Here is a 26,003-nt window from a genome sequence, read left to right as displayed (position 1 = left end):
GTACACGGGCCTCTCACTGTTGTGGCCTCTCCCATTGTGGAGCACAGGCTCCGGACACGCAGGCTTAGTGGCCATGGCTCACGGGCCCAGCCGCTCTGTGGCATGTGGGATCTTCCCGGACCGGGGCATGAACCTGTGTCCCCTGCATCAGCAGGCGGACTATCAACCACTGCGCCACCAGGGAAGCCCTGTTGGAAGATTTTTAATCACACTTTCAATTTCGGTGCTTGTGATTGGTTTATATTTTCTATTTCTTCCTGGTTCAGTCTTGGAAGGTTGTGCTTTTCTAAGAATTTGTCCATTTCTTCCGGGTTGTCCATTTTATTGGCATATAGTTGCTTGTAGTGATTTCTCATGATCCTTTCTTTGTATTTCTGCAGTGTCGGTTGTTACCACTCCTTTTTCATTTCTAATTCTGTTGATCTGAGTCTTCTCCCTTTTTTTCTTGATGAGTCTGGCTAATGGTTTATCAATTTTGTTTATCTTCTCAAAGAACCAGCTTTTAGTTTTATTGATCTTTGCTATTGTTTCCTTTATTTCTGATATGATCTTTATGACTTTTTTCCTTCTGCTGACTTTGGGGTTTTTTTTGTTCTTTCTCTAATTGCTTTAGGTGTAAAGTTAGGTTGTTTGAGATTTTTCTTGTTTCTTGAGGTAGGATTGTATTGCCATAAACTTCCCTCTTAGTTAGAACTGCTTTTGCTCCATCCCATAGGTTTTGGGTTATCGTATTTTCATTGTCATTTGTTTCTAGGTATTTTTTGATTACCTCTTTGAGTTCTTCAGTGATCTCTGGTTATTTAGTAGTGGTATTGTTTAGCCTCCATGTGTTTGTATATTTTACAGATTTTTTCGTGTATTTGATATCTAGTCTCATAGCGTTATGGTTGGAAAAGATACTTGATACGATTTCAATTTTCTTAAGTTTACCAAGGCTTGATCTGTAACCTAAGATATGGTCTATCCTGGAGCATGTTCCATGAGCACTTGAGAAGAAAGTGTATTCTGTTGTTTTTGGATAGAATGTCCTATAAATATCAATTAAGTCCATTTTGTTTAATGTGTCATTTAAAACTTGTGTTTCTTTATTTTCATTTTGGATGATCTGTCCATTGGTGAAAGTGGGGTGTTAACGTCCCCTACTGTGATTGTGTTACTTTCGATTTCCCCTTTTCTGGCTGTTAGCATTTGCCTAATGTATTGAGGTGCTCCTATTTTGGGTGCATAAATATTTACAATTCTAATATCTTCTTCCTGGATTGATCACTTGATCATTATGTAGTGTCCTTCTTTGTCTCTTGTAATAGTCTTTATTTTAAAGTCTATTTTGTGTGATACAAGAATTGCTACTCAAGGTTTCTTTTTTTAAAAAATTTATTTACTTTTTATTTATTTGTTTTTGGCTCAGTTGGGTCTTCGTTGCTGTGCGCTGGCTTTCTCTAGTTGTGGCGAGCGGGGGCTACTCTTCATTGCGGTGCTCGGGCTTCTCATTGAGATGGCTTCTCTTGTTGCAGAGCAATGGCTCTAGGCGCACAGGCTTCAGTAGTTGTGGCACGTGGGTTCAGTAGTTGTGGCTCTCGGGCTCTAGAACACAGGCTCAGTAGTTGTGGTGCATGGGCTTAGTTGCTCCACGGCATGTGGGATCTTCCCAAACCAGGGATTGAACCCGTGTCCCCTGCATTAGCAGGCGGATTCTTAACTACTGCACCACTAGGGAAGTCCCTCCAGCTTTCTATTGTTAAATGTTTCTTGTATTTTCTCCATCAGTTTCTGAGATTTTGGATCATCTTTACTATCATTACTCTGAATTCTTTTTCAGGTAGGTTGCCTATTTCATCTTCATTTATTTGGTGTTGTAGGTTTTTACCTTACTTCTTCGTCTGTAACAATTCTTTTGTCGTTTAATTTTGTTTTTTGATGGGTGCTTCTGTATTCCTGTCTTATTGGTTGTTTGGCCTGAGACATCCAGCACTGGAGTTTGCAGGCAGTTGGATAGAGCTGGGTCTTGGTGCTGAGATGAGGACCTCTGTGAGGCCTTACTCCAATTGATACTCCCTGGGGTCTGAGGTTCTCCGTTAGTCCAGCAGTTTGGACTCGGAGCTCCCACCACAGGAGCTCAGGCCTGACCTCTGGCCTGGGAACCAAGATCCCGCAAGCTTGCGGCAGGCGAAGTAACCATCACCCAAAAACACGGACATCCAAATCCCTGGAACTGCCTGGCTGGTGCATGGCAATGGGGACCCAGGGCTGCAGGAGGGGCAGGGCAGTGGCCTCAGGTGCACAGGGCAGCCTGGTGTTCTCAGAGTCAGAGCCAGGCCATTTGCACCGCCCGCGCTGCCCAGCGTGCCAGGGACTCCACCTGGGCCTGACAGGCCCGGATTCACGTCCAAGGTGGCTTCAGCTATTTTTAACTTATAGCCAATTTGCCAGTTTTCTTATACATATCAGTTAATTTTCAAGGTTCATGTAAGATCTACACTACATGTGTGGCTGCTCTATCTCTTAAGTCCTTGTCAGTCTATAGATTTTCCTCTCCATCTCTCTTTTACGTCTTTGCAATTTATTTGTTGAAGAAGTGAGGTTCTTTGTCACGTAGAGTTTTCCGCTTGGATTTTATTGGTTGCTCCCCTTACAGTAGTGTATAACATGTTTTTCTTTCCCCTGCATATCCTATTAATTAGCTTGTCCACCCCCACTTATATTTTGAGGTTCATGAGAATTTCTTGTCACCTGGTTTTCTTATATTTATTGTGTATGACTTTGGTTTTGGCTCCTATTAATGGGGATATTCAAAATTGGGGAAGTAGGTTTTTTTTAATGGGAGTATTGCAACGTTGCATCTTCTCATACAGTTTTCTTTCGCTGGAAAATTGGAAGTATTAAAATAAGATATAGAGTGAGCTATTTTGCATATTCTACTCTAGATACTTTTGTACCTCAATAAACAAACTGTGGTATATACATACAATGGAATATAATTCATCCATAAAAAGGAATGAAGTTATGATACATGCTACAACATGGATGTACCTTGAAAACATTATGCTAAGTGAAATAAGCCAGACACAGGTTAGCAGGTGCTGGAGTGATGCGGAGAATGCAGAGTTGTTGCTTACTGGTTATAGTTTCTCTCTGAGGTAATGAAAAAGTCTTGGAAATTAATAGTAATGATGGTTGCACAACATCATATGTGTAATTAATACTACTGAATTACACATGTAAAAATGGTTAAAATGGCAATTTTTGTTATATATATTTATAATTTTTTTAAAAAGGATTAAAGTGATGGAACTAAAAGGATATTATTACTTTGCTATCATCAACTTCCAATGAATCTAACAATTGTTTCATATAGTAGAATTTACATACCACATCACCTTCCTCCTGAAGGGGAGTAAGGAAGACACTTGAACAGTATTTTTTTTTCTTTGACTTTGTCAGAACATGTAAATCATTTAATCCATGCTCATAGGCACTGAGGGCTACCTTACAGGGTGATGCCTTATATCCATATAGCGCTTGGTAGTTTTCAGAAGCCTTTTATATATAGTGTTTAGTTTGGTCTTGTGATGATTCTGTATCATGTTTGACTGAATTTCACAGGGGTCTGCTTTTGGTTTCCAGGTCTGATAGAAGTCTGGATCATTCTGCTGGAGCAGCTCACAGCAGCTGTGTCTAACTGTCCACGTCAGCACCAACCCCCGACCTTGGATTTGCTCTTTGAGCTGTTGAGAGATGTTACCAAAACACCTGGTAAGTATTTCTATGTCTGTCTTTTGAGGGAGTTTGTTATACATGTAACTTTTTTCAGGAAGGTATTTGTATGAGTGTCTATTTCATTGATGTAACCCCAGAGAGCATAATAGATGCTCGATATATATATTTGTTGAACATTTAAGACATGTCCTTGTATTGTTTATAGGTTTCCCACCAGTCCATTTATAAATAATGGGTGGTGGCCAGGTAGGTGAATGTGTAGAACCCCACTATATTCAGGCCAATGCTGTGGTATCAATGTCCCCTTGAGCCAGTTGGCTTTGCTCTGTTCTATGGTTACAGCCTTCCTCTGTGGCTGGGTCTCATATACTCCTGGCCCCAGGGCTGTCAGTAGGGCTTAACAGGTCTACCACTGACATGAACCAACCACTCAAAGGTATGAAGACAGCAACATCTTAATTGTCTAAGGGTCATAGGTGATTATATTTGGGAAAAGCCATCTAGTGAGTTCCTGATAGTACAGGAAATGGCCCTTGGGAATTTATTTCTTGTTCTGAATTAGTCAAGGTTGGCATGCACACTTACTCATCAAATTTTCCCAAGATCGGAGAAATTTTTTATAGAAATTTTAGTTTTCACTAACAGAATCAGAACCACAAATGAAACCACTAGTTTAATTCCCGAGTAATAAGAGGAGTTTTGTATTCAGTATAAACTGATGAAGACTTGATAAGTGATACTGTTTTAAGATCCATAGCAAAGTTTATATCAGAATTTTTTTCAGGAACACCATTATAGCTACTCCTACACATTAAAAATTTAAAGACTTTCTATCCAAGAATGAGCAGGTATCTTATAGCATTAATTATATGCCACTATTTCTAAATCTGTTTTATTGGTCAGTATCATTTTCTACTACTGTGTGTATGAAGAGCGTTTTAGCCCAATAATTCTACTCCTAGAAATCTATCAAAGGAAATTAACAGTAATGAAGAGAACATTCTGTATATAATGATGTTTGATGAAGCATCTTGAATACCAAAATAATTCTGAACACCCTAAATGGGTTAAATAAGTTATGGTAAAAGCATGTAAATATCTACAGGCATTAAAATGAATATCTGTGAATAATATTTAGTGACATCAATAATTGTTTATAGGGCATTATGTTAAAATATATATAGCGTGGAGTACAAGCTCAACTTTCTGAGAAGCATTTGATAAATATACACATACACCCAAAGATAATACATTCAAAAAATACTAGAAGGAAATACATCAAAATATTATTTTCTTCTTCTTTATATTCTCATGTGTTTTCTGTGTTTATTATGAAAAGGATACCTTGCTTTTGTAGTCAGAATTTTAAAAATCCATCAACATTTCCACAAATATTTTTATTAGTGTTATCCATAAAGCAAAATATAGAAACATCTTAAATTTCCATCAGTCAGGGAATGGATAAGTAAACTAATGCATATACAGTTTGAATAGTTTGGAACAGTACGTGGTAATAAAAATGAGGAATATCTAATTTGCTGACACAGAATGATCTCCAACTTGTAACTGTTATGGGCAAAAAAATCAACATGCAGACCAAGGTTTACCGTATCCCATTTATATAAAAGTAATTTAAAAAAACCTCTATTTCTCTGTTTCTTATAAATATATGTACTCTTAGTTTCATATAAATATACATACTTAGAGTTCAAAGGGTGAACTTTTTCTTATATGTGTATTTGTATGTTTATGGGGACTAAGGAATTGATCAAGTGATACTTTAGCTTTATCAGTATTGTTTGAATTTTTAACGAGTATATTTACGTATTACGTAATTAAAATCATGCAGAAACAAAAAAGAAAAATGTCACCAAAGACCATATGTTTCCCAATCAGTGGTAAATTCTTTTTCCTTGCTCCTTCTCAGAATGGGGAGCTCCTGCGAAAGAGGAAAGAGGTGGGAAGCTCTCTGCTGTCACTTGGCACTGCCATTCTGTTGCAGGAGAGGTGCTAAGGTCACAATTCTGATGCTGACCTTTCTTTTTCAGGACCAGGGTTTGGCATCTATGCGGTTGTTCACCTTCTCCTTCCTGTGATGTCCCTTTGGCTTCGCCGTAGCCATAAAGACCATTCTTACTGGGACGTGGCCTCTGCTAACTTCAAGCATGCCATTGGTCTGTCCTGTGAGCTGGTGGTGGAGCACATCCAGAGCTTCATCCACTCAGGTATCTATGGTGCCAGAGCAGCTCATGCTGAGTAGTTGTTTAGTAGACAGCAGCATTGTCTAGAAGTGCTTAGTAAACACCAGTGCGTGATTTTTGTCCTGGGAATTACTAAAATAGAATTATGTGGTTAGTGCCAGCCTTCTAATAGTAGGTTGTCAAGAAGAAAATTGGTACCCCTGTGTCCTCTACAAAATTATCAAACAGAATGCTTAAAATACATGTGTGACTAAAAATAAAACACCTAATGAGGTCTAGGATATCTGTGCATTAGGAGAGGGGAGGCAAGTTCAAGTATATAATAAATTAAAAAAGAAGAAATACCCCTCTAGGCTGGGGGGTAAGGGAGAGAGTGTATCCTATTGTCCTGCTGCATCTGGGGAGGCTAAATGGAAGAGGCAGGGTTTTAGAAAAGGCTCAGATTATGGGCAAGAGGTTACTTAACAGATTAGGGGGGAAGAGGGGGGGTCATACCTGTGGCACTTTGAAAAAGATTTGGAAGTGTGGGGTGGATAGTATGCTGAAGTCAGCAGACAGGGAGCTGTTATGTCAGCTGTGGTATCAGTGGAGCAGCATTTGTGAAATAGATACTTGCCATGGAAAGATCTGGAAATTTGGGAGCAGGAGGAATCTTGCTGCTAGCCCTAAAGGTTACAAAGAAAAGGGAAAGACATACAGAAGTTTAAGGGAAAAGGGGAGGTCAGAGGCTCCCTTCTTGGCGAGGTTAGAGAAACTCATGAGAACTTGACCCCAAGGAAGAGTCAAAAAGCAAAGATAAGAAATGGGGGTCTCCACTAAGCTTAGTAAGGACAATTTGCCCTGCAAAAAACACACCGATCGAGAAAGAAGAAAAATGGGTATTTCCACATGCAGGCACTAACTGCATCCCTAGGGGTAGAGTTTCTGTCCAGGTCCTGGCTTTGCACAGCTCAGGACCCTTGAGGATTCCACTGAGAATTGGTTCTGTGGCATCGCAAGGACTTTGTGGAAAAGAACACTGGCGTATTCCTTGAACTGGGCAAACAGAATGTGATTTGGGGAGGTCTTATTTTCTTTAGTCTGGGGACAGCATGCAGACTGAAGCCAAACTGAAAAGGTTCAAGAAGTGGTAGTTGGTATGAGAAGATTTTTTGTTTACTAAGAGCATTTAACTCAATCTAATGCAACGATCAGCCGTAAGGAATGTTTGTTTTATCTTTCCCTTTAAGAATTAAAATTTTTTACTAGCTAATATTCAGGCTGTATAATAGTATATGTTCTATTTTGCTTAAGCAGAGGAATTATATACTTTGAAAAGTGTACATCAACACATTAAACTGAGCCCCATGCATTTCATCTTGATATATCTAGAAATGGATGAAACAAGCTAAAATTAGGTAAAAACCAAGGTAATTTTTGCTATAATGAGTGTTTTATTTTTGTTGTTATGGCCATTTTTCTCATTGTTCTATTTCCCAGATACTTGTCTATTTTTTGTATCATTTAGCCTTTCCTCTTTTGCTGTAGTCTAGATGCTGCCCAGCCTGTTCCTTTGCAATACCGCTGAGTGCAATCTTGCTTTGATTTTCCTGCAGACATCAGGTACGAGAGCATGCTGAACACCATGCTGAAGGACCTCTTTGAGTTGCTGGTGGCGTGTGTGGCCAAGCCCACAGAAACCATCTCCCGAGTGGGCTGCTCCTGTATTAGGTGACATCAAGGTTCCCTGGCTCTCCACAAAACTGGAGTTTTTATTATGAAATCCAGGGGAATTAAATTCTTTGATGGTAGCAGTCTACTTCTTATAAATAAAAATGACTGTGCTACTAACTCTTCATTTCATCCAGTCAGCAAATATTTATTGTGTAAGTCACTATGCAGGGTGCTCTGCTGCCCAGAAAGTGATGTGACCAAGGTCCCTACCCGCAGGGAGCAAAGAGAGTCATGGGAAAAGTGATAATAGGAAGGAGGAACTATAAATGCCATGAAAGGACGAGACGCCCGGGGAGTAGAGCAGTCGGCCAGAGCTTCTGTAGTAATGATACTTGGTCAGATCTCCCACGGTGGGTTAGCTTCCGCTAGGTGGCGACTTTGTAAGCAGAAGAACAACATGAACACATACATGGAGATAAGAGTTACAAGTGACAAGAGGGTTTTATCTTGTTATGTGTAGAGGAATAGTGGCAAATTGGGCTGGAATGGGAAAATTAGTATAGAATATATACATGCAAGCCTAAGTTTAAACATCAGCCTATTTGTAGTGGGGATCCATTGATTTTTTTTTTTTTTACATTAAATGGGTGAGGAAATAGGACAATGGCATACCAGATGGGCCGAAGGCAAGAGTGACAAAAGACAGCAAGACTTGGAACTATAGACTAAATCTAGGCACGCGTCTGGAAGGACCTACCTACCTTTTGTGACAATAAAATATATGAATTCAAGACTTCTTTCCTTTTTTCTCCTGGCAGGTACGTCCTCGTGACAGCGGGCCCCGTGTTCACGGAGGAGATGTGGAGGCTGGCTTGCTGTGCCCTGCAGGACGCCTTCTCGGCCACGCTCAAGCCGGTGAAGGTAAGTCACTCAGAGGAGAGACCAGGGCACCTCCAGCCTTCCTGGTGATCCTCAACTTGGGTCTCCTGGATTCCACCTCCCTCCTTGTAGAAGGCGGTCTCACTTGGTGGGAACAAGGTAGCTGGATCAGTACTTTGTCTCAGACACAGTGACAGTGGCAGATCAAAGACAGGTCCTGGAGCCATGAACTCAGGTGCACCCAGCGAACGACTGCTGTGTTTCTCCCCAGGATCTGCTGGGCTGCTTCCACAGCGGCACCGAGAGCTTCAGCGGGGAAGGCTGCCAGGTGAGGGTGGCGGCTCCATCCTCCTCCCCCAGTGCTGAGGCCGAGTACTGGCGCATCCGAGCCATGGCTCAGCAGGTAAGGATGGGGTTTTGGATCCCAGGGTCTCTGGAAGCTTGAGATATTGCTAGGGGTCGTTTCTGAAGGCCGTGCATCCCCACACTGCCTTTCATTCCTTTAGGGACATATGTGTCCTGGCTCTGAGCTCTAGCCAGTGCTGTTCTTTTCCAGAAATCACTTGAACCTAGTCAACAGCGTCATCGTCCTCTCACCATTTCTAGCTTGTTGCATCCTGCAGTACCCTGATCAAATAGGGTCCTTTTCCACCCAGCCGCTGCACTCCATACATAACTTGACTTGCACTACTTATGTTATAAATAGTTACTGAAATACTATTGTTAATGCTAGACTATGAGTGTCTAAAAATGGTAAACTTATTTTTTTTCCTGTATCTCCCATACACAGCAAAGAGCTTAACATTTACAAGTTGTTTAATAAATTTGAGTTGAATGTTAACTAACCGGTAAAATTAAGATGTACTTATCCGTGCAGGAGTCACCATGTACCAATGACTTTTTCTTCTAACATATGGCAGAAGTCACAAAAGTTGGTTGTAAGCTGATGAGCCAGGAGCAGAGAACATATTCTGTATATTGGTAGTCCTAGAGCAGGGCAGATGGAAGGCACTTATTAAATATTTCTTGAATCAGTGAATCACTAAATTACAGAAGTCCTTAACAGAATTTCCCCTTAGCACACCGATAACCCAGGATTCCCTATCAACAAAAAGAACTCAGTCACGTTCACCCTACTAGTCGAGAAGTTTCCTGCCAGGTCTGGCTTCTGAAGCGCTTTCCCCAGCTCTCCTCAGAGAGTGGGGCAAGAACCTCCCACCTTCAACTACTCACATCTGCTGAGCACATTCCTAACATCCCGGACACGGGTTCTGGCCAGGAACCATAACGGAGAAGGCAAGAGGGTGGTCCTCGTCTGAAGGGGTGGCCTCTCTAAGTAGAAAGCCTTCACAGCTGACTAGATGAGGAATTTCCCCATGTGCATCCAGCAGTCTTTCCACCCACAGCAAGAATATGAGAATGGAATCCTGTTCTGAAATAGTTAGTGAATCTTTCATTTCTTCATATTACTTTCTTCTTCAGTCCCAAACCTTCTCCCATATTTACTCTTCAGATAACCCAGTATTCAATGATCTGATAATTTAACAAGATTTGGAAAGAAAAAATTCCTTAAGAATACTCAGGTTTCCAAAGGGAAGTAGTGAAGGTATATTAAATAATGTCAAATGAAATCATTTGGATCAGAATCCGAGAAGTGGCTACTGTTTTCTAAGTCACTTCTCCTATTGGCTGTTAATAGAGCAGCATGGCCACAGCAGCAGCCCTGACAGGAGAAGCCCCAATTAGTTTCCTGTTCCTGCGTGGTTTAGAATATGTACCAAACGGACGTCTAAAGCAGAGAAGACCTCTTACAAACATAGCCCCTTTTTATTTACTCTTAACAACATTAAATGTCAGTCCTTGCTATTTGGAGTGTAATGACTTGTCACGTGGCAGAAGCAGTAGTGTTATTACTATTCGTGCCAGCAGCTAACTTTTATTGAGTACTTACTCTTCTGTTCTAACGCTCTGCATATGTCAGTACACACATATTAATTCATTTAATTCTCTCAACAAACATACCAGGAGGAAATCATTACCAACCTCATTTTAAAGGTGAAAAAATGAGTAGAAAGAGTGAGCCACTTGCCGAAGGCCATCCAGCTGATCCCTGGCGGAGGCAGGTCGAGGATGGTGGCGCTCTGACCTGTACCTTTGTATATGTGTGCAGGTGTTTATGTTGGACACCCAGAGCTCCCCAAAGACTCCCAACAACTTTGATCATGCTCAGTCCTGTCAGCTCATTATTGAACTGCCTCCTGATGAGAAGCCAAACGGACACACCAAGAAAAGGTAAGCAGCTAAGCGCTTATAAATAGGACAGTTCATTTATCCCCAGCTCATGCTCATTGTAATTCAAGCTTCAGCCAAGAATACTGAAAATGGTTGTGGAGTCACTTAGCAAAAACTTGCTAGCATTTTAACCAAATTTCCCACATTTCACATGTGTTCGTTTGCTAGGGCTGCCATAACAAAGTACACAGACTGGGTGGCTTAAACAACAGGAAATTAATTTCTCACAGTTCCAGAGTCCAGAAGTCCAAGATCAGGGTGGCAGCCATGTTGGATTCTTCTGAGGCCTCCCTCCTTGGCTTCTAGATGAACGTCCGTTCCCTGTGTCTTTGCATGGTCTTTCCTCTGTATATGTCTTTGTGCAAATTTCCTCCTCTTAGGAGGACACCAGTCATACTGGATTAAGGCCCATCCTAATGCCCTCATTAACCCAATTATTTCTTTAAAGACCCTTTTTCCAAGTATGCATTCTGTGATACTATGGATTAGGACTTCCATGTATGAATTTGCCGGGGGCGGGGCACAACTCACTACCTATAGCATCATACATATCATAATCCTTTTTAAAAAAATAATATGAGCTCTGATTCATATTGTTTCAGTGAGAAATAACATCATTAACTTCTCATGAGCAGTACAGCTGTTAGGATACAGAAAACTCAGTGCATGCCACAGGAAACTTGCTCTCTTTAAATACTATCATCCTGCCAAAAAAACCATTGTTCCTAGAGTTTAAGATGAAGCCAGTGACTGAAAGTTCCCTTTTTAAAACTTCTGACACACTAATAATGATGATGATAAGTATTTGAGTTCAATAGATGAAGTACAGGGAGTAGGTAATCCACTTTCACTTGTGCATGAGGAAACATTCAGGGAGACTGCGAAGCGGGGGAGCTGGAATCAAAACCAAGTCTAGCTGAGCGCAATGCCCGTGTCCTTTACCATTTCCATGTTAGGGAGAGAGTGTGACTTTTCCAAAAGTTACCAGGTAGCATAGCAGTTTGATTAATAGACCTATTTGGGTGAAATTTCCAGGTGCTAACTTTTTTTACTCAGGTGTGTGTGGTACATACAGAAGACTGTGGAAGGTTCAAAGGTTATCAAGCATGAATAAAAAGTGAAATAACTCTGAACCTGCCACTGCCCTTCAGAAGTAGAACTTTACCGATATCCCACGTATTCCTCCCAATTCTGTGCCCTGCTTCCCTCCACTGCCGATCACGCAAAAGTGTTGGGCATTTTTATCTATTCTGCATACCAATGATTGTGCATTCCTTTCCACAGCTTTAAGCATTGATCTGCTTTCAAATTTCAGTTCTTTTCTCACCTGTTTTCCTTTTTTTATATATTTCTAGTCCCTTCAGCCAATTATTCCTACTGAAACAATTTTTGAAGTAAAAGGAGAAAAAGGGGGAGAGGAATAATAAGCTGAATTCACATTATAAATAAAACACAGGAAAAATAGGATCACCTAATATTCCTATGTTACTGGTTTAACGGTTTTAAAAGGTTAAGATTTAAAAATTTATCACCATGGTTCCTCAGTTTACTTAGTACTTTCAATAGACAATTACCCCCTCAATGAAATTCAGTAAAACAGGAAAAGCACAAATTCTTTAGTAGAAGCCACTATGCCTTAAAACATCCTCTAAAATTCTTTAAGTATTTTGCGTTGTTGGATTTGACTCATTCACAGGGGCAATTCTTAGCACAGAAAGTAGGAGAAGATGAGTTAGACGTAAGAAAAGTTTGTGCATCTGCTGGTTAGGTGCGTCCTCAGAGGTCCACATTAAAATCACCCATGGGGAAAAAAAGACTGGAACTAAAACCAGATTGCAACATTTAAGTAAAGAGAAATCTGGGTTTGCTTGTTTGTTTTAACATCTTTATTGGAGCATAATTGCTTTACAATGGTGTGTTAGTTTCTGCTTTATAACAAAGTGAATCAGTTATACATATGGTCCCATGTCTCTTCCCTCTTGCGTCTCCCTCCCTATCCCACCCCTCTAGGTGGTCACAAAGCACTAAGCTGATCTCCCTGTGCTATGCGGCTGCTTCCCACTAGCTATCTATTTTACCTTTGGTAGTGTATATATGTTCATTGCCACTCTCTCACTTTGTCACAGCTTACCCTTCTCCCTCCCCATATCCTAATGAAACTTAAAAGCTTTTGCACAGCAAAGGACACCATAAACAAGACCAAAAGGGAACCCTCAGAATGGGAGAAAATATTTGCAAATGAAGCAACTGACAAAGGATTACGCTCCAAACTTTACAAGCAGCTCATGCAGCTCAATATCAAAAAAACAAACAACCCAATCCAAAAATGGGCAGAAGACCTAAATAGACATTTCTCCAAAGAAGATATACAGACTGCCAACACACACATGAAAGAATGCTCAACATCATTAGAGAAATGCAAATCAGAACTACACTGAGATATCATCTCACACCAGTCAGAATGGCCATCATCAAAAAATCTAGAAACAATAAGTGCTGGAGAGGGTGTGGAGAAAAGGGAACCCTCTTGCACTGTTGGTGGGAATGTAAATTGATACAGCCACTATGGAGAACAGTATGGAGGTTCCTTAAAAATCTAAAAATAGAACTACCATACGACCCAGCAATCCCACTCCTGGGCACATACCCAGAGAAAACCATAATTCAAAAAGAGTCATGTACCACCGTGTTCACTGCAGTTCTAGTTACAGTAGCCAGGACATGGAAGCAACCTAAGTGTCCATCAACAGATGACTTCCGAAGGTTGTGTTCAGGAGTCCAGGCTGCCAGCAGGATGGGGTTGAAGTGTCAGAGCCACTGCTCAAGGAGACCATTTCTTCCAGACACCTGCACTCAGAACTAATCTGGTTTTTGTTATTTTGGTTTGTTTTGAATGCTTCTCTCAGCATATGTTTGCCCTGGGACAAGAAGATGAGAAAGGCACTGCCCTGTCCCTTGAAGAATTATGGTATAGTGGGGAGGCCAGCCCAGTGACAGGATTTCCCTTCTTAGTTAGGGTCCTGTAGTTGTGGACATGAAGCACAGCCTGCTTCTTCAAAAGAGTGCATATTCAGGTCTCCTAATACCTCAAGTAACTTCCATGGTGGGGGAATTGGGAGGGGTTGGGGAGTTACCATTTAATAGGTTCAGAGTTTCTGTTTGTGATGATGAAAAAGTTCTAGAAATAGTGGTGATGGTTACACAACATTATGCATGTACTTAATGCTACTGAATTGAACTTTTAAAAATGGTTAAAATGGTAACATCAGGTTATATATATTTTACCACAGAAAAAGTTGCTTAAGTGATATGTTAGAAGGGGTTACTGTTTGTGAGTGACAGCTCTTTGTACATATTCCATTTTTGCTGAAAGTACGATGTTTTCTTTGAGATACCACTACACAAAGGTCAAGGTCAACCTTTAAAAAATGTATGGGAGGATTTTTGTTCTTTTCCTGGGCTTCCCTGGTGGCGCAGTGGTTGAGAGTCCGCCTGCTGATGCAGGGGACATGGGTTCATGCCCTGGTCCGGGAAGATCAGAGCAGCGGGGCCTGTGAGCCATGGCTGCTGGGCCTGCGCGTCCGGAGCCTGTGCTCCGCAGCGGGAGAGGCCACAACAGTAGAGAGGCCCACGTACTGCCAAAAAAAAAAAAAAAAATTTTCCTGCTAGTTATAAAACAATTTTTAAATTCATGGTCTTAAAAAATGGTACAAATGAACTTATTTACAAAACAGAAGTAGAGTCACAGATGTAGAAAACAAACTAATGGTTACCAGAGGGGAAAGGGAGTGGGGAGAGAGAAATTGGGAGATTGGGATTGACATATACAAACTACTATATATAAAATAGATAACTAATAAGAACCTACTGTATAGCACAGGGAACTCAATACTCTGTAATGGCCTATATGGGAAAAGAATCTTAAAAGGAGATATAGGTATATATGTAATATGTATGAGATATAGTAACTGATGCACTTTGCTGTACACCTGAAACTAACATGACATTGTAAATCAACTATATACTCCAATAAATAAATTTTTTTAAGTATTAATGTAACAGTTGGACTTTTGAAATAAGTAGTATGAGTGAGTTGTAATTTTGTCATTATCCAGTTATGGGAATTAGTTTGCAACATCATGACATAAGCTATTTTCGTGAAATTCTAAGAGCAGTGAAAAGAATGGGAAGCCATAAACCCAAAACCACATTGGTGGATTAAAATGTTGCAATTGGAATTGAGAGTGTTTTCTTAGTACAGGAATCCAGCCAAACAAAAGGGGCTGGATCACCAAAATGTGAGCATGCACTTCTAATGTTGCCTTATCAGGGCTGTGCCCTGATTGATTAGGAAGTTGTCATGACTGGCGGGTTGCACCTGCTTCTCAACCAGGAGATCTGGCCAGATGTCTAGGGAGCATTCACCCTCTCCCACCTCCCCCAAATGCACATCCACGGCCCACAAACAAGTCCCACGTCTGTGCTGGCAGAAAAGGATGCAGAAAGGAATTAGCCTGTGCTGAGTGAATGCTGTTTTCTCTCCTAGGTTTGTTTTAGAAGGCTGCAAATTAAATTATCAATTTCATTGCTTTCTTTGAAAATATTAGCCCCATAACACCTCTAAAGTTAAAAAACTTTTCAGTGTTTAGACCTTCTCTATCTCCCACACTGGAAGCACTAAAGCTTTTATACATATGTACCTAAAGCATTAACATTTTTAATCCTGGAAAACTGGTTTGGTGCCTATAAACCGACTTCAATAAGATTCTAAAAGCTTTGGGTTTGAAGATGGTGGAGTAGAAGGACATGAGCCTCACCCCTTCTTATGGGAAAACCAAAATCACAACTAACTGCTGAACAAACCACTGACAAATAAATGCTGGAACCTACCAAAAAAGACACCCTACATCCAAAGAAGAAGCCACAATGAGACAGTACGAGGGGCACAATCGTGATAAAATCAAACCCCATACACACCAGGTGGGCAGCCCACAGACTGAAAAACAATTATACCACAGAAGTTCTGGCACAGGAATGAAAGGTCTGAGGCCCACATCAGGCTCCCCTGCCTGGGGGTCTGGAGGAGGAGCCCCCAGAGAATCTGGCTTTGAAGGCCAGCGGGGTTTGATCGCAGGACTTCCACAGGACTGGGGGAGACAGAAACTCCACTCTTGGAGGATACACACAGGGCTCATGCACAGTACCCAGGGGAAAAAGCAGAGACCTCATAAGAGACTGGCCAGACTTACCTGCTAGTATCGGAGGGTCTCCTGCAGAGTTGGTGGGGGGTGGCTGTGGTTCACTGCAGGAACAAGGACACTGGTGGCGGCAGTTCTGGTGAATATTCATTGGCGTGAGCACTCTTGGAGGCCGCCATTTTCTCACCAAGACCTGGCCCCACCCAACAGCCTGTAGGCTCCAGTGCTGGGATGCCTCAGGCCAAACAACCAACAGGGAAGGAACACAGCCCCACCCATCAGCAGGCAGGCTGTTAAAGTCTTCCTGAATAAATAGCTGCCCGATAAACACACCCCCTGACATGGCCCTGCCCACCAGAGGGAAAAGATCCAGCTCCACCCACCGGTGGACAGGTACCAGTCCCTCCCACCAGGAAGCCTGCACAGGTCTCTTAGACAGCCTCATCCACCAGGGGGCAGACAGCAGAAGCAAGGACTACAACCCTGCAGCCTGTGGAATGGAAACTGCAATCACAGAAAGTCAGACAGAATGATACATCAGAGGAATATGTCCCAGATGAAAGAACAAGATAAAACCCCAGAAGAACAACTAAGTGAAGTGGAGCTAGTCAATCTGCCTAAAAAAGAATTCAGAGTAATGATAGTAAAGATGTCCAAGATCTTGAAAAAAAGAATAGAGGCACAGATTGAGTAGACACAAGAAACAAAGACCTAGAAGAACTAAAGAACAAACAATATAATAACTGAATTGAAAAATACACTAGAAGGAATCAATAGTAGAATAACTGAGGCAGAAGAACAGATAAGTGAGCTGGAATACAGAATGATAGAAATCACTGCTGTGGAACAGAATAAAGAAAAAAGAATGAAAAGAAAGGAGGACAGCCTAAGAGACCTGTGGGTCAACATTAAATACACCAACATTCACATTATAGGGGCCCCAGAAGGAGAAGAGAAAGGACCTAAGAAAATATTTGAAGAGATAAGCGAAACACTTCCCTAACATGGGAAAAGAAACAGTCACCCAAGTCCAGAAAATGCAGAGTCCCAGGCAGGATAAACCCAAGGAGGAACACACTGAGACACATAGTAATCAAACTGACAAAAATTAAAGATAAAGAAAAAATATTAAAAGCAACAAGGGAAAAGAAACAACCTACAAGGGAATTCCCATAAGGTTATCAGCTGATTTCTCAGCAGAAATTCTGCAGGCCAGAAGGGAGTGGGATTATATATTTAAAGTGATGGAAGGGAAAAACCTACAACCAAGAGTATTCTACACAGCGAGGCTCTCATTCAGATTTGGCAGAGAAATCAATAGCTTTACAGACAAGCAAAAGCTAAGAGAATTCAGCACCACCAGACCAGCTTTGCAACAAATGCTAAAGGAACTTCTCTAAGCAGAAAAGAAAAAGCCACAACTAGAAACAAGAAAATTATGAATGGAAAAGTTCACTGGTAAAGGCAAACGTACAAAAATAGGAAATAATCTGCACACAAATATATGAAAACCAGCAATTGTGAGGAGATCACAAATGCAGGATATTGGAAATGCATTTGAAATTAAAAGAACAGCAACTTAAAACAATCTTGCTTTTTATATAGACTTCTATATCAAAAACCTCATGGTAACTGCAAACCAAAAATCTAAAATAGACACACACACACAAAAAAAAGTAATCCAAACACAACACTAAAGTTAGTCATCAAATCACAAGAGAGGAGAACAAAAGAGGAAGGGAAGAAAAAGCACCTACAAAAACAAATTCAAAACAATTAAAATGTCAAGAAGAATATATATATCAATAATTACTTTAAATGTAAATGGATTAAATGCTCCAAAAGACACAGACTGGCTGAATGGATACAAAAACAACACGTGTATATATGCTGTCTACAGGAGACCCACTTCAGATCTAGGAACACATAGAGATTGAAAGTAAGTGAATGGCAAAATGTATTCTGTGCAAATGGAAATCAAAAGAAAGCTGGAGTGGCAATATTTATATAAGACAAAATAGACTTTAAAGATTGATACAAGAAACAAAGAAGGACACTACATAATGATCAAGGGATCAACCCAAGAAGATATAACAATGGCAAATATATATGCACCCAACATAGTATCCGCCTTATATATTGAGGTGCTCCTAACAGCCATAAAAGAGAAATCAACAGTAACATAATAATAGTGGGGGACTTTAACATCCCACTTACATCAATGGACAGATCATCCAGACAGAAAATAAATAAGGAAACACAGGCTTTAAATGACACATTAAACCACAAGGATTTAACTGATATTTACAGAGCATTCCATCCAAAAGCAGCAGAATACACATTCTTTTCAAGTGCACATGGAACATTCCCCAGGATTGATCACATGCTGGGCCACAAAGCGAGGCTTGGTAAATTTAAGAAAATTGAAATCATATCAAGCATCTTTTCCGACCACAATGCTATGAGATTAGAAATTAACTACAAGAAAAAAAACTAAAAGACACAAACACATAGAGGCTAAACAATATGCTATTAAGCAATGAATGGATCACTGAAGAAATCAAATAGGAAATCAAAAAAGACCTAGAGATGAATGAAAATGAAAGCATGATAATATAAAAGCTATGGGATGCAGCAAAACAAGTTCTAACAGGGAAGTTTATAGCAATACAATCTTACGTCAGGAAACAAGAAAAATCTCAAATAACCTAACCTTACACGTAAAGCAACTAGAGAAACAAGAACAAAAAACCCCCAAAGTTAGTAGAAGGAAAGACACCATAAACGTCAGAGCAGAAACAAATGAGATACAGACAAAGGAAACAATAAAAACATCAATGAAACTAAAAGCTGGTTCTTTGAGAAGATAAAAAAATTTGATAAACCTTTAGCCAGACTCATCAAGGAAGAGAGGGAAGAGAGCTCAAGTCAATAAAATTAGAAATGAAAACGGAGAAGTTACAACAGATACCACAGAAATACAAAGGACAATAAGAGACTATTATAAGCAACTATATGCCAATAAAATGGAAAACCTGGAAGAAATGGACAAATTCTTAGAAAGGTACAATCTCCCAAGACTGAACCAGGAAGAAATAGAAAATATGAAAAGACCAATCACAAGTACTGAAATTAAAACTGTGATTTAAAAACTCCCAACAAAATACCAGGGCCAGATGGCTTCACAGGTGAATCCTACCAAACATTTAGAGAAGAGCTAACACCCATCGTTCTCAAACTCTTCCAAAAAATTGCAGAGGAAGGAACGCTCCCAAACTCATTTTATGAGGCCACCATCACGCTGATACAAAAACCAGACAAAGATACAACAACAAAAAAGAAAATTAAAGGTCAATATCACTGATGAACGTAGATGCAAAAATACTAGCACACCAAATCCAACAATACATTAAAAAGATCATACACCATGATCAAGTGGGATTTATCCCAGGGATACAAGCGTTTTTCAATATCCACAAATCAATCAGTGTGATACACCACATCAACAAATTGGAGAATAAAAACTATATAATCATCTCAATAGATGCAGAAGAAGATTTTGACAAAATTCAATACCCATTTATGATTTTAAAAATCTCCAGAAAGTGGGCACAGAGGAAACATACCTCAACATAATAAAGGCCATATATGACGAACCTACTGCTAAAATCATACCCAACAGTGAAAAACTGAAAGCATTTCCTGTAAGATCAGGACAAGGATGTCCACTCTGCGGACCACAGGCTCCAGATGCGCAGGCTCAGCAGCCGTGGCTCACGGGCCCAGCTGCTCCATGGCATGTGGGATCTTCCCAGACCGGAGCACAAACCCGTGTCCCCTGCATCAGCAGACAGACTCTCAACCACTGTGCCACGAGGGAAGCCCTATTCAACATAATTTTGGAAGTCCTAGCCACAGCAATCAGAGAAGAAAAAGAAATAAAGGGAATCCAAATTGGAAAAAAGTAAAACTGCCACTGATTGCAGATAACATGACACTATACATAGAAAGTCCTAAAGATGATACCAGAAAACTACTAGAGCTCATCGATGAAATTGGTAAAGCTGCAGGATACAAAATAAATACAGAGAAATCTGTTGCATTTCTGTACACTAACAGCGAACAGTCAGACAGCAAAATTAAAGAAACAATCCCACTTACCATCACATCAAAAAGAATAAAATACCTAGGAATAAACCTACCTAAGAAGGCAAAGGACCTGTACTCTGAAAACTGTGACACTGATGAAAGAAATTGAAGATGACACAAAAAGTTGGAAAGATATACCATGTTCTTGGATTGGAAGAATCAATAGTGTCAAAATGACTATACTACCCAAGGCAATCTACAGATTCAGTGCAATCCCTATCAGATTACTGATGGCATTTTTCATAAGACTAGAACAAAAAATTTGTATAGACACACAACAGACCCCAAATAGCCAAAGCAATCTTTTTTTAAAAATTTTTTTATTTATTCATATATTCAATTTTTGGCTGCATTGGGTATTTGCTGCTGCACGTGGGTTTTCTCTAGTTGCTGAGAGCAGGGACTAATATTCATTGCGGTGCGCAGGCTTCTCTTTGCAGTGGCTTCTCTTGTTGCAGAGCACAGGCTCTAGGCACGTGGGCTTCAGTAGTTGTGGCTCGCGGGCTCTAGAGCACAGGCTCAGTAGTTGTGGCGCACGGACTTAGTTGCTCCACAGCATGTGGGATCTTCCCGGACCAGGCCTCGAACCTGTGTCCCCTGCATTGGCAGGAGGATTCTTAACCACTGCACCACCAGGGAAGCCCCAAAGCAATCTTGAGAAAGATAAACAGAGCTGGAGGAATCAGGCTCCCAGACTATACTACAAAGCTACAGTCATCAAAACAGTATGGTACTGGCACAAAAACAGAAATATAGATCAACGGAACAGGATAGAAAGCCCAGAAACAAACCCACACAACTGTAGTCAATTAATCTACAACAAAGGAGGCAAGATTATATAATCGAGAAAAGACAATCTCTCTTCAAGAAATGGTGCTGGGGAAACTGGACAGCTACATGTAAAAAAATGAAATTAGAACATTCTTTAACACCATACACAAAAATAAACTCAAAATGGAATAAAGACCTAAACCTAAGACCAGATATTATAAAACTCTTAGAGGAAGATACAGGCAGAACACTCTTTGACAGAAATTGCAGCAATATCTTTTTCATTCCGTCTCCTACAATAATGGAAATGAAATGAAAAATAAACAAATGGGACCTAATTAAGCTCAAAAGATTTTGCACAGCAAAGGAAACCATAAACAAAACAAAAGGACAACCCACAGAATGGGAGAAAATATTTGCAAACAATGCGACCAACAAGGGATTAATCTCCAAAATTTACAAACAGCTCATGCGGCTCAATATTGAAAAAAACAAACAACCCAATCATAAAATGGGCAGAACACCTAAATAGACATTTCTCCAAAGAAGACATACAGATGACCAGGAAGCACATGAAAAGGTGCTCAAGATCTCTAATTAGAGAAATGCAAATCAAGACTACAATAAGATATCACCTCACACCCTTCAGAATGGCCATTATCAAAAAGTCTACAAACATTAAATGCTGGAGAGGGTGTGGAGAAAAGGGAACCCTCCTACACTGTTGGTGGGAATGTAAATTGGTACAGCCACTATGGAGAACAGTATGGATGTTCCTTAAGAAACTGAAAACAGAGCTATGATCCAGCAATATGATCCAGCAATCCCACTCCTGGGCATATATCCAGGGAAAAATGGTTCAAAAGGATACATGCACCCCATTGTTCATTGCAGCACTGTTTACAATAGCCAAGACATGGAAACATTCATCTGTGTGTTGACAGATGAATGGATAAAGAAGATGTGGTACATATATACAATGGAATATTACTCAGCCATATAAAACGAATGAAATAATACCATTTGCAGCAACACGGATGGACCTGGAGATTATCATACTAAGTGAAGTGAGTCAGACAAAGAAAGACAAATATCATATGATATCGCTTATATGCGGAATCCAGAAAAAATGATACAAACAAACTTATTTACAAAGCAGGGACAGACTCACAGATTTAGTGAATGAACTTATGGTTACCAGAGGGGAAGTATGGAGGGGAGGGATAGATTGGGAATTTGGGATTGACTGGTACACACTGCTATATTTAAAATAGATAACCAACAAGGACCTACTGTGTAACACAGGGAAGGAACTCTGCTCGATACTCTGTAATAACCTAAATGGGAAAAGAATTTGAAAAAGAATAGATACATGTATATGTATAACTGAATCACTCTGTACACCTGAAACTAACAAAACATTGTTAATCAACTATACTCTAAATTTAAAAAAAAATCTCTCCAGGTATTCTCATAGCTAGGTGTCTTAGCAGAGTTGACACACTTGACAGTTGTAGTCAGAATTCCTATATCTGGAATGTGCAGACCAGTGAATACTTCCTTCTTCCTCTCTCTTCCCCCAAGCCTATATGGAATATTGCTTTTGTCTGGGTATGTTATACAACGTGCTGTCACATCCTGACTTTGTACTTTCAGAGGCTATCCTTGCACAAGATAAAATGATGCAACCAGTTAAAGAATAACGTGGAATCTTGCAATTAGCTATTTCTTGGATTCCCTAGATAACTAGCAGAAGAGAGATGTTAAGCTCTTAAGCCTATCTTAGTGAAATAAAGACTTCATTCCTAGATATGCAGGAAAAAGTGAAACTGGGGAAACAAAATGAACTCAAATGTCCAAGCATAATGTTAATTATTATATTTTAATTTTTCTGTTTATTAAAAATTCCTCAGCCGTCACTTAAAAAAATAGTAAAAGCATTGGGTTTAAGGAAAAATGGCAAAGGGTTGGGAAAAGGCCAATTAAAATTACTATAACTCGGGCTTCCCTGGTGGCGCAGTGGTTGAGAGTCCGCCTGCCGATGCAGGGGACGCGGGTTCGTGCCCCGGACTGGGAGGATCCCACATGCCGCGGAGCGGCTGGGCCCGTGAGCCATGGCCGCTGGGCCTGCGCGTCCGGAGCCTGTGCCCCTCGGCGGGAGGGGCCGCGGCGGGGAGAGGCCCCCATACCGCAAAAAAAAAAAAAAAAAAAAAAAATTACTATAACTCAACAGAAATTGTTACTTTCTTGATTTGTTTTATTACTCATAACTATGAAAGAAAACAGGTCATATAACATAATTGTGTCTATGTTAGAGATTTTTTAATAAAATTGTTCTATTTGTTTCCTAAGTCTTGTTGAGAATCGTTAACTCAATATCATAATATTAATTCTATAGCTCCCAGATTTTAAAAGTGTCAGGAATTCCATTAATCATGATTAAAACTGTCATCTTGTAATGCCCCAAGAAATTTGTCCTTTTTGAAGAAAGACATTAAAATACAAGTAGCTTAGTTTGTAATTTTGCCTAGTCATTCTGTTTGTGTAAGGTCTGAATTGCTTTAAGGTAACTCATATAAGGCAGCTGGCTACTAATCAATGCCTTTCTTTTCATTTGAAGTGTTTCCTTCAGGGAAATTGTGGTGAGTTTACTATCCCATCAAGTGTTACTCCAGAACTTATATGATATCTTGTTAGAAGAGTTTGTCAAAGGCCCCTCTCCCGGGGAGGAGAAGATCCAAGTGCCAGAAACCAAGCTGGCTGGCTTCCTCAGATACATCTCCATGCAGAACTTGGCCGTCATCTTTGACCTGCTGTTGGACTCCTACAGGACGGCCAGAGAGTTTGACACCAGCCCTGGGTTGAAGTGCCTGCTGAAGAAAGTGTCTGGCATCGGGGGCGCTGCCAACCTTTACCGCCAGTCTGCCATGAGTTTTAACATTTATTTCCACGCACTGGTCTGTGCTGTTCTCGGCAACCAAGAAACCATCACTGCTGAGCAAGTGAAGAAGGTCCTTTTTGAGGACGATGAGAGGAGCACAGATTCCTCCCAGCAGTGTTCATCAGAAGATGAAGACATTTTTGAGGAGACCGCCCAGGTGAGCCCCCCTAGGGGCAAGGAGAAGAGGCAGTGGAGGGCTCGGATGCCCTCCCTCAGTGTCCAGCCCATCAGCAACGCGGACTGGGTGTGGCTGGTCAAGAGGCTTCACAAGCTGTGCATGGAGCTGTGTAATAACTACATCCAGATGCACTTGGACCTGGAAAACAGTATGGAGGAGGCACCGATCTTCAAGAGCGACCCTTTCTTCATCCTTCCCTCCTTCCAGTCGGGGTCATCCACCCCATCCACTGGGGGCTTCTCGGGGAAAGACACACCTTCCGAGGATGACCGCAGTCAGACCCGCGATCACGCGGGCGAGCCGCTGAGCCTGAGGGGGACCAGCGGGGAAATGCTGCTGCTGCCCCCGAGCCCCAAGGTAGAGAAGAAGGACCCCAGCCGCAAGAAGGAGTGGTGGGAGAACGCCGGCAACAAAATCTACACAATGGCAGCTGACAAGACCATCTCAAAGCTGATGACCGAGTACAAGAAGAGGAAACAACAGCATAACCTGCCCACCTTCCCCAAAGAGGTCAAGGTGGAGAAGAAGGGAGAGCCACTGGGGCCCAGGGGCCAAGGCTCCCCGCTGCTCCAGCGGCCCCAGCACCTGATGGACCAGGGGCAGATGCGGCACTCCTTCAGCGCTGGCCCCGAGCTGCTGCGCCAGGAGAAGAGGCCCCGCTCGGGCTCCACCGGCAGCTCCCGGAGTGTCTCTGCAAGGGACGCCGAAGCCCAGATCCAGGTGGGTACCCGCCCCCCACCGGAGGATGCAAGGGTCCACAGCCGGCCATGCAGGAGAGAAGCTGGGTACCAGTGACACACCTGTGCCCCTCAGGGAGCACTCAGACGCGTTATGATCCTCCACAGTCAGGGGACTGCCTGCCCCTAAGACATAGGATCCATCAGTATATCCTTGTGAAACTGAAATTGTATTCTCATATAATTTCAGGAATTGTTTCTATGGGTTATAACAGATACTACTGAGAATTAGGAACCCACCGGTGTAAATAAGATGACGCCAAAGCTTAGAAAATGGATGGACTTAAACCCAGGACTCAATGCCAGTTAATCATTTGAAGATAGCCCTGAAGCAATTCTGTAGTTATGAAGAATTATGTAAAGGGAAAAGGCAAAGTGCATATTATGTGGTTATTCCAATGAATTGTTTTCCTAGCCCGTCCTGAGCACATAAAAATTCTCATTTTCAGAGTGTTCCTATTCCTTTATATAATTAATATTTGCAATTCTATGGTACCTCCCAAAAATGAGCTTGAGAAGTAAAGAAGAGGGGCACTGTTTCATTCAATTTAAGAAACGATGAGATGGGAAAAGATAGAAGGATCTAAACTCATGGAGAGCCCTTTAAAAGCCATCTGGACGTTTATTAAGTTGTAGATTCCTGTTGCAGGCATAGTAAGATAGGAGCTCTTGGGCCCTAGGATTCTATGGACCTATACAGGAATGTATTCTTAGAATGAACATAAACTTGGAATTAGTATGAATCTTGCAAGATACTTTTTTCCTCTGATGTATCTTGAACATAGAACTAAACTTCATAGTTCAGAATCCACAAAAATTATCTTAGACTGTATTTGTAAAAGTATCCAGTCAAACTGAGATGTAAGGTTATTCTTTAACAGATGACCTTCTTGACAAATAAATCTTAATTGCTTTTTCATGTCTTGGAGATTTGCTTATGATTTCAAAAGTTACCTTAAATTAAGGTAGACCTATTCCAAGTTTTCTAGACATTAGAGAGACTACTGATTAAAAATGTCATATGGCCTATGAAAATCTCATCATGAGAAGGCAAGAGAGTTTTTAAAAATCTGAGGAGGGGCTTCCCTGGTGGCGCAGTGGTTGAGAGTCCGCCTGCCGATGCAGGGGACGCGGGTTCGTGCCCTGGTCTGGGAGGATCCCACATGCCGCGGAGTGGCTGGGCCCGTGAGCCATGGCCACTGAGCCTACGCGTCCTGAGCCTGTGCTCCGCAACGGGAAAAGGCACAGCAGTGAGAGGCCCGCGTACAAAAAAAAAAAAAAAAAAAA

General features: G+C 41.1%; 1 protein-coding gene across 1 annotated transcript in view; it reads left to right on the top strand.

The window, feature by feature from the left end:
- ARFGEF3 (ARFGEF family member 3) overlaps nucleotides 1–26,003 on the top strand; it is a 176,542-nt gene that overhangs the window by 149,883 nt on the left and 656 nt on the right. Inside the window, exons 27-33 of the mRNA XM_024739413.1 lie at nucleotides 3,625–3,753; nucleotides 5,766–5,942; nucleotides 7,514–7,628; nucleotides 8,390–8,492; nucleotides 8,722–8,853; nucleotides 10,621–10,742; nucleotides 23,481–24,699. Coding sequence (XP_024595181.1) covers nucleotides 3,625–3,753; nucleotides 5,766–5,942; nucleotides 7,514–7,628; nucleotides 8,390–8,492; nucleotides 8,722–8,853; nucleotides 10,621–10,742; nucleotides 23,481–24,699 — 1,997 coding nt within the window. The remainder of the gene's footprint in view (nucleotides 1–3,624; nucleotides 3,754–5,765; nucleotides 5,943–7,513; nucleotides 7,629–8,389; nucleotides 8,493–8,721; nucleotides 8,854–10,620; nucleotides 10,743–23,480; nucleotides 24,700–26,003) is intronic.

This window comes from Neophocaena asiaeorientalis, unplaced genomic scaffold (assembly GCF_003031525.2).
Source record: "Neophocaena asiaeorientalis asiaeorientalis breed wild unplaced genomic scaffold, Neophocaena_asiaeorientalis_V1.1 scaffold162, whole genome shotgun sequence".
Lineage (NCBI taxonomy): Eukaryota > Metazoa > Chordata > Mammalia > Artiodactyla > Phocoenidae > Neophocaena > Neophocaena asiaeorientalis.
This window is presented reverse-complemented; position numbering and strand designations above follow the sequence as displayed.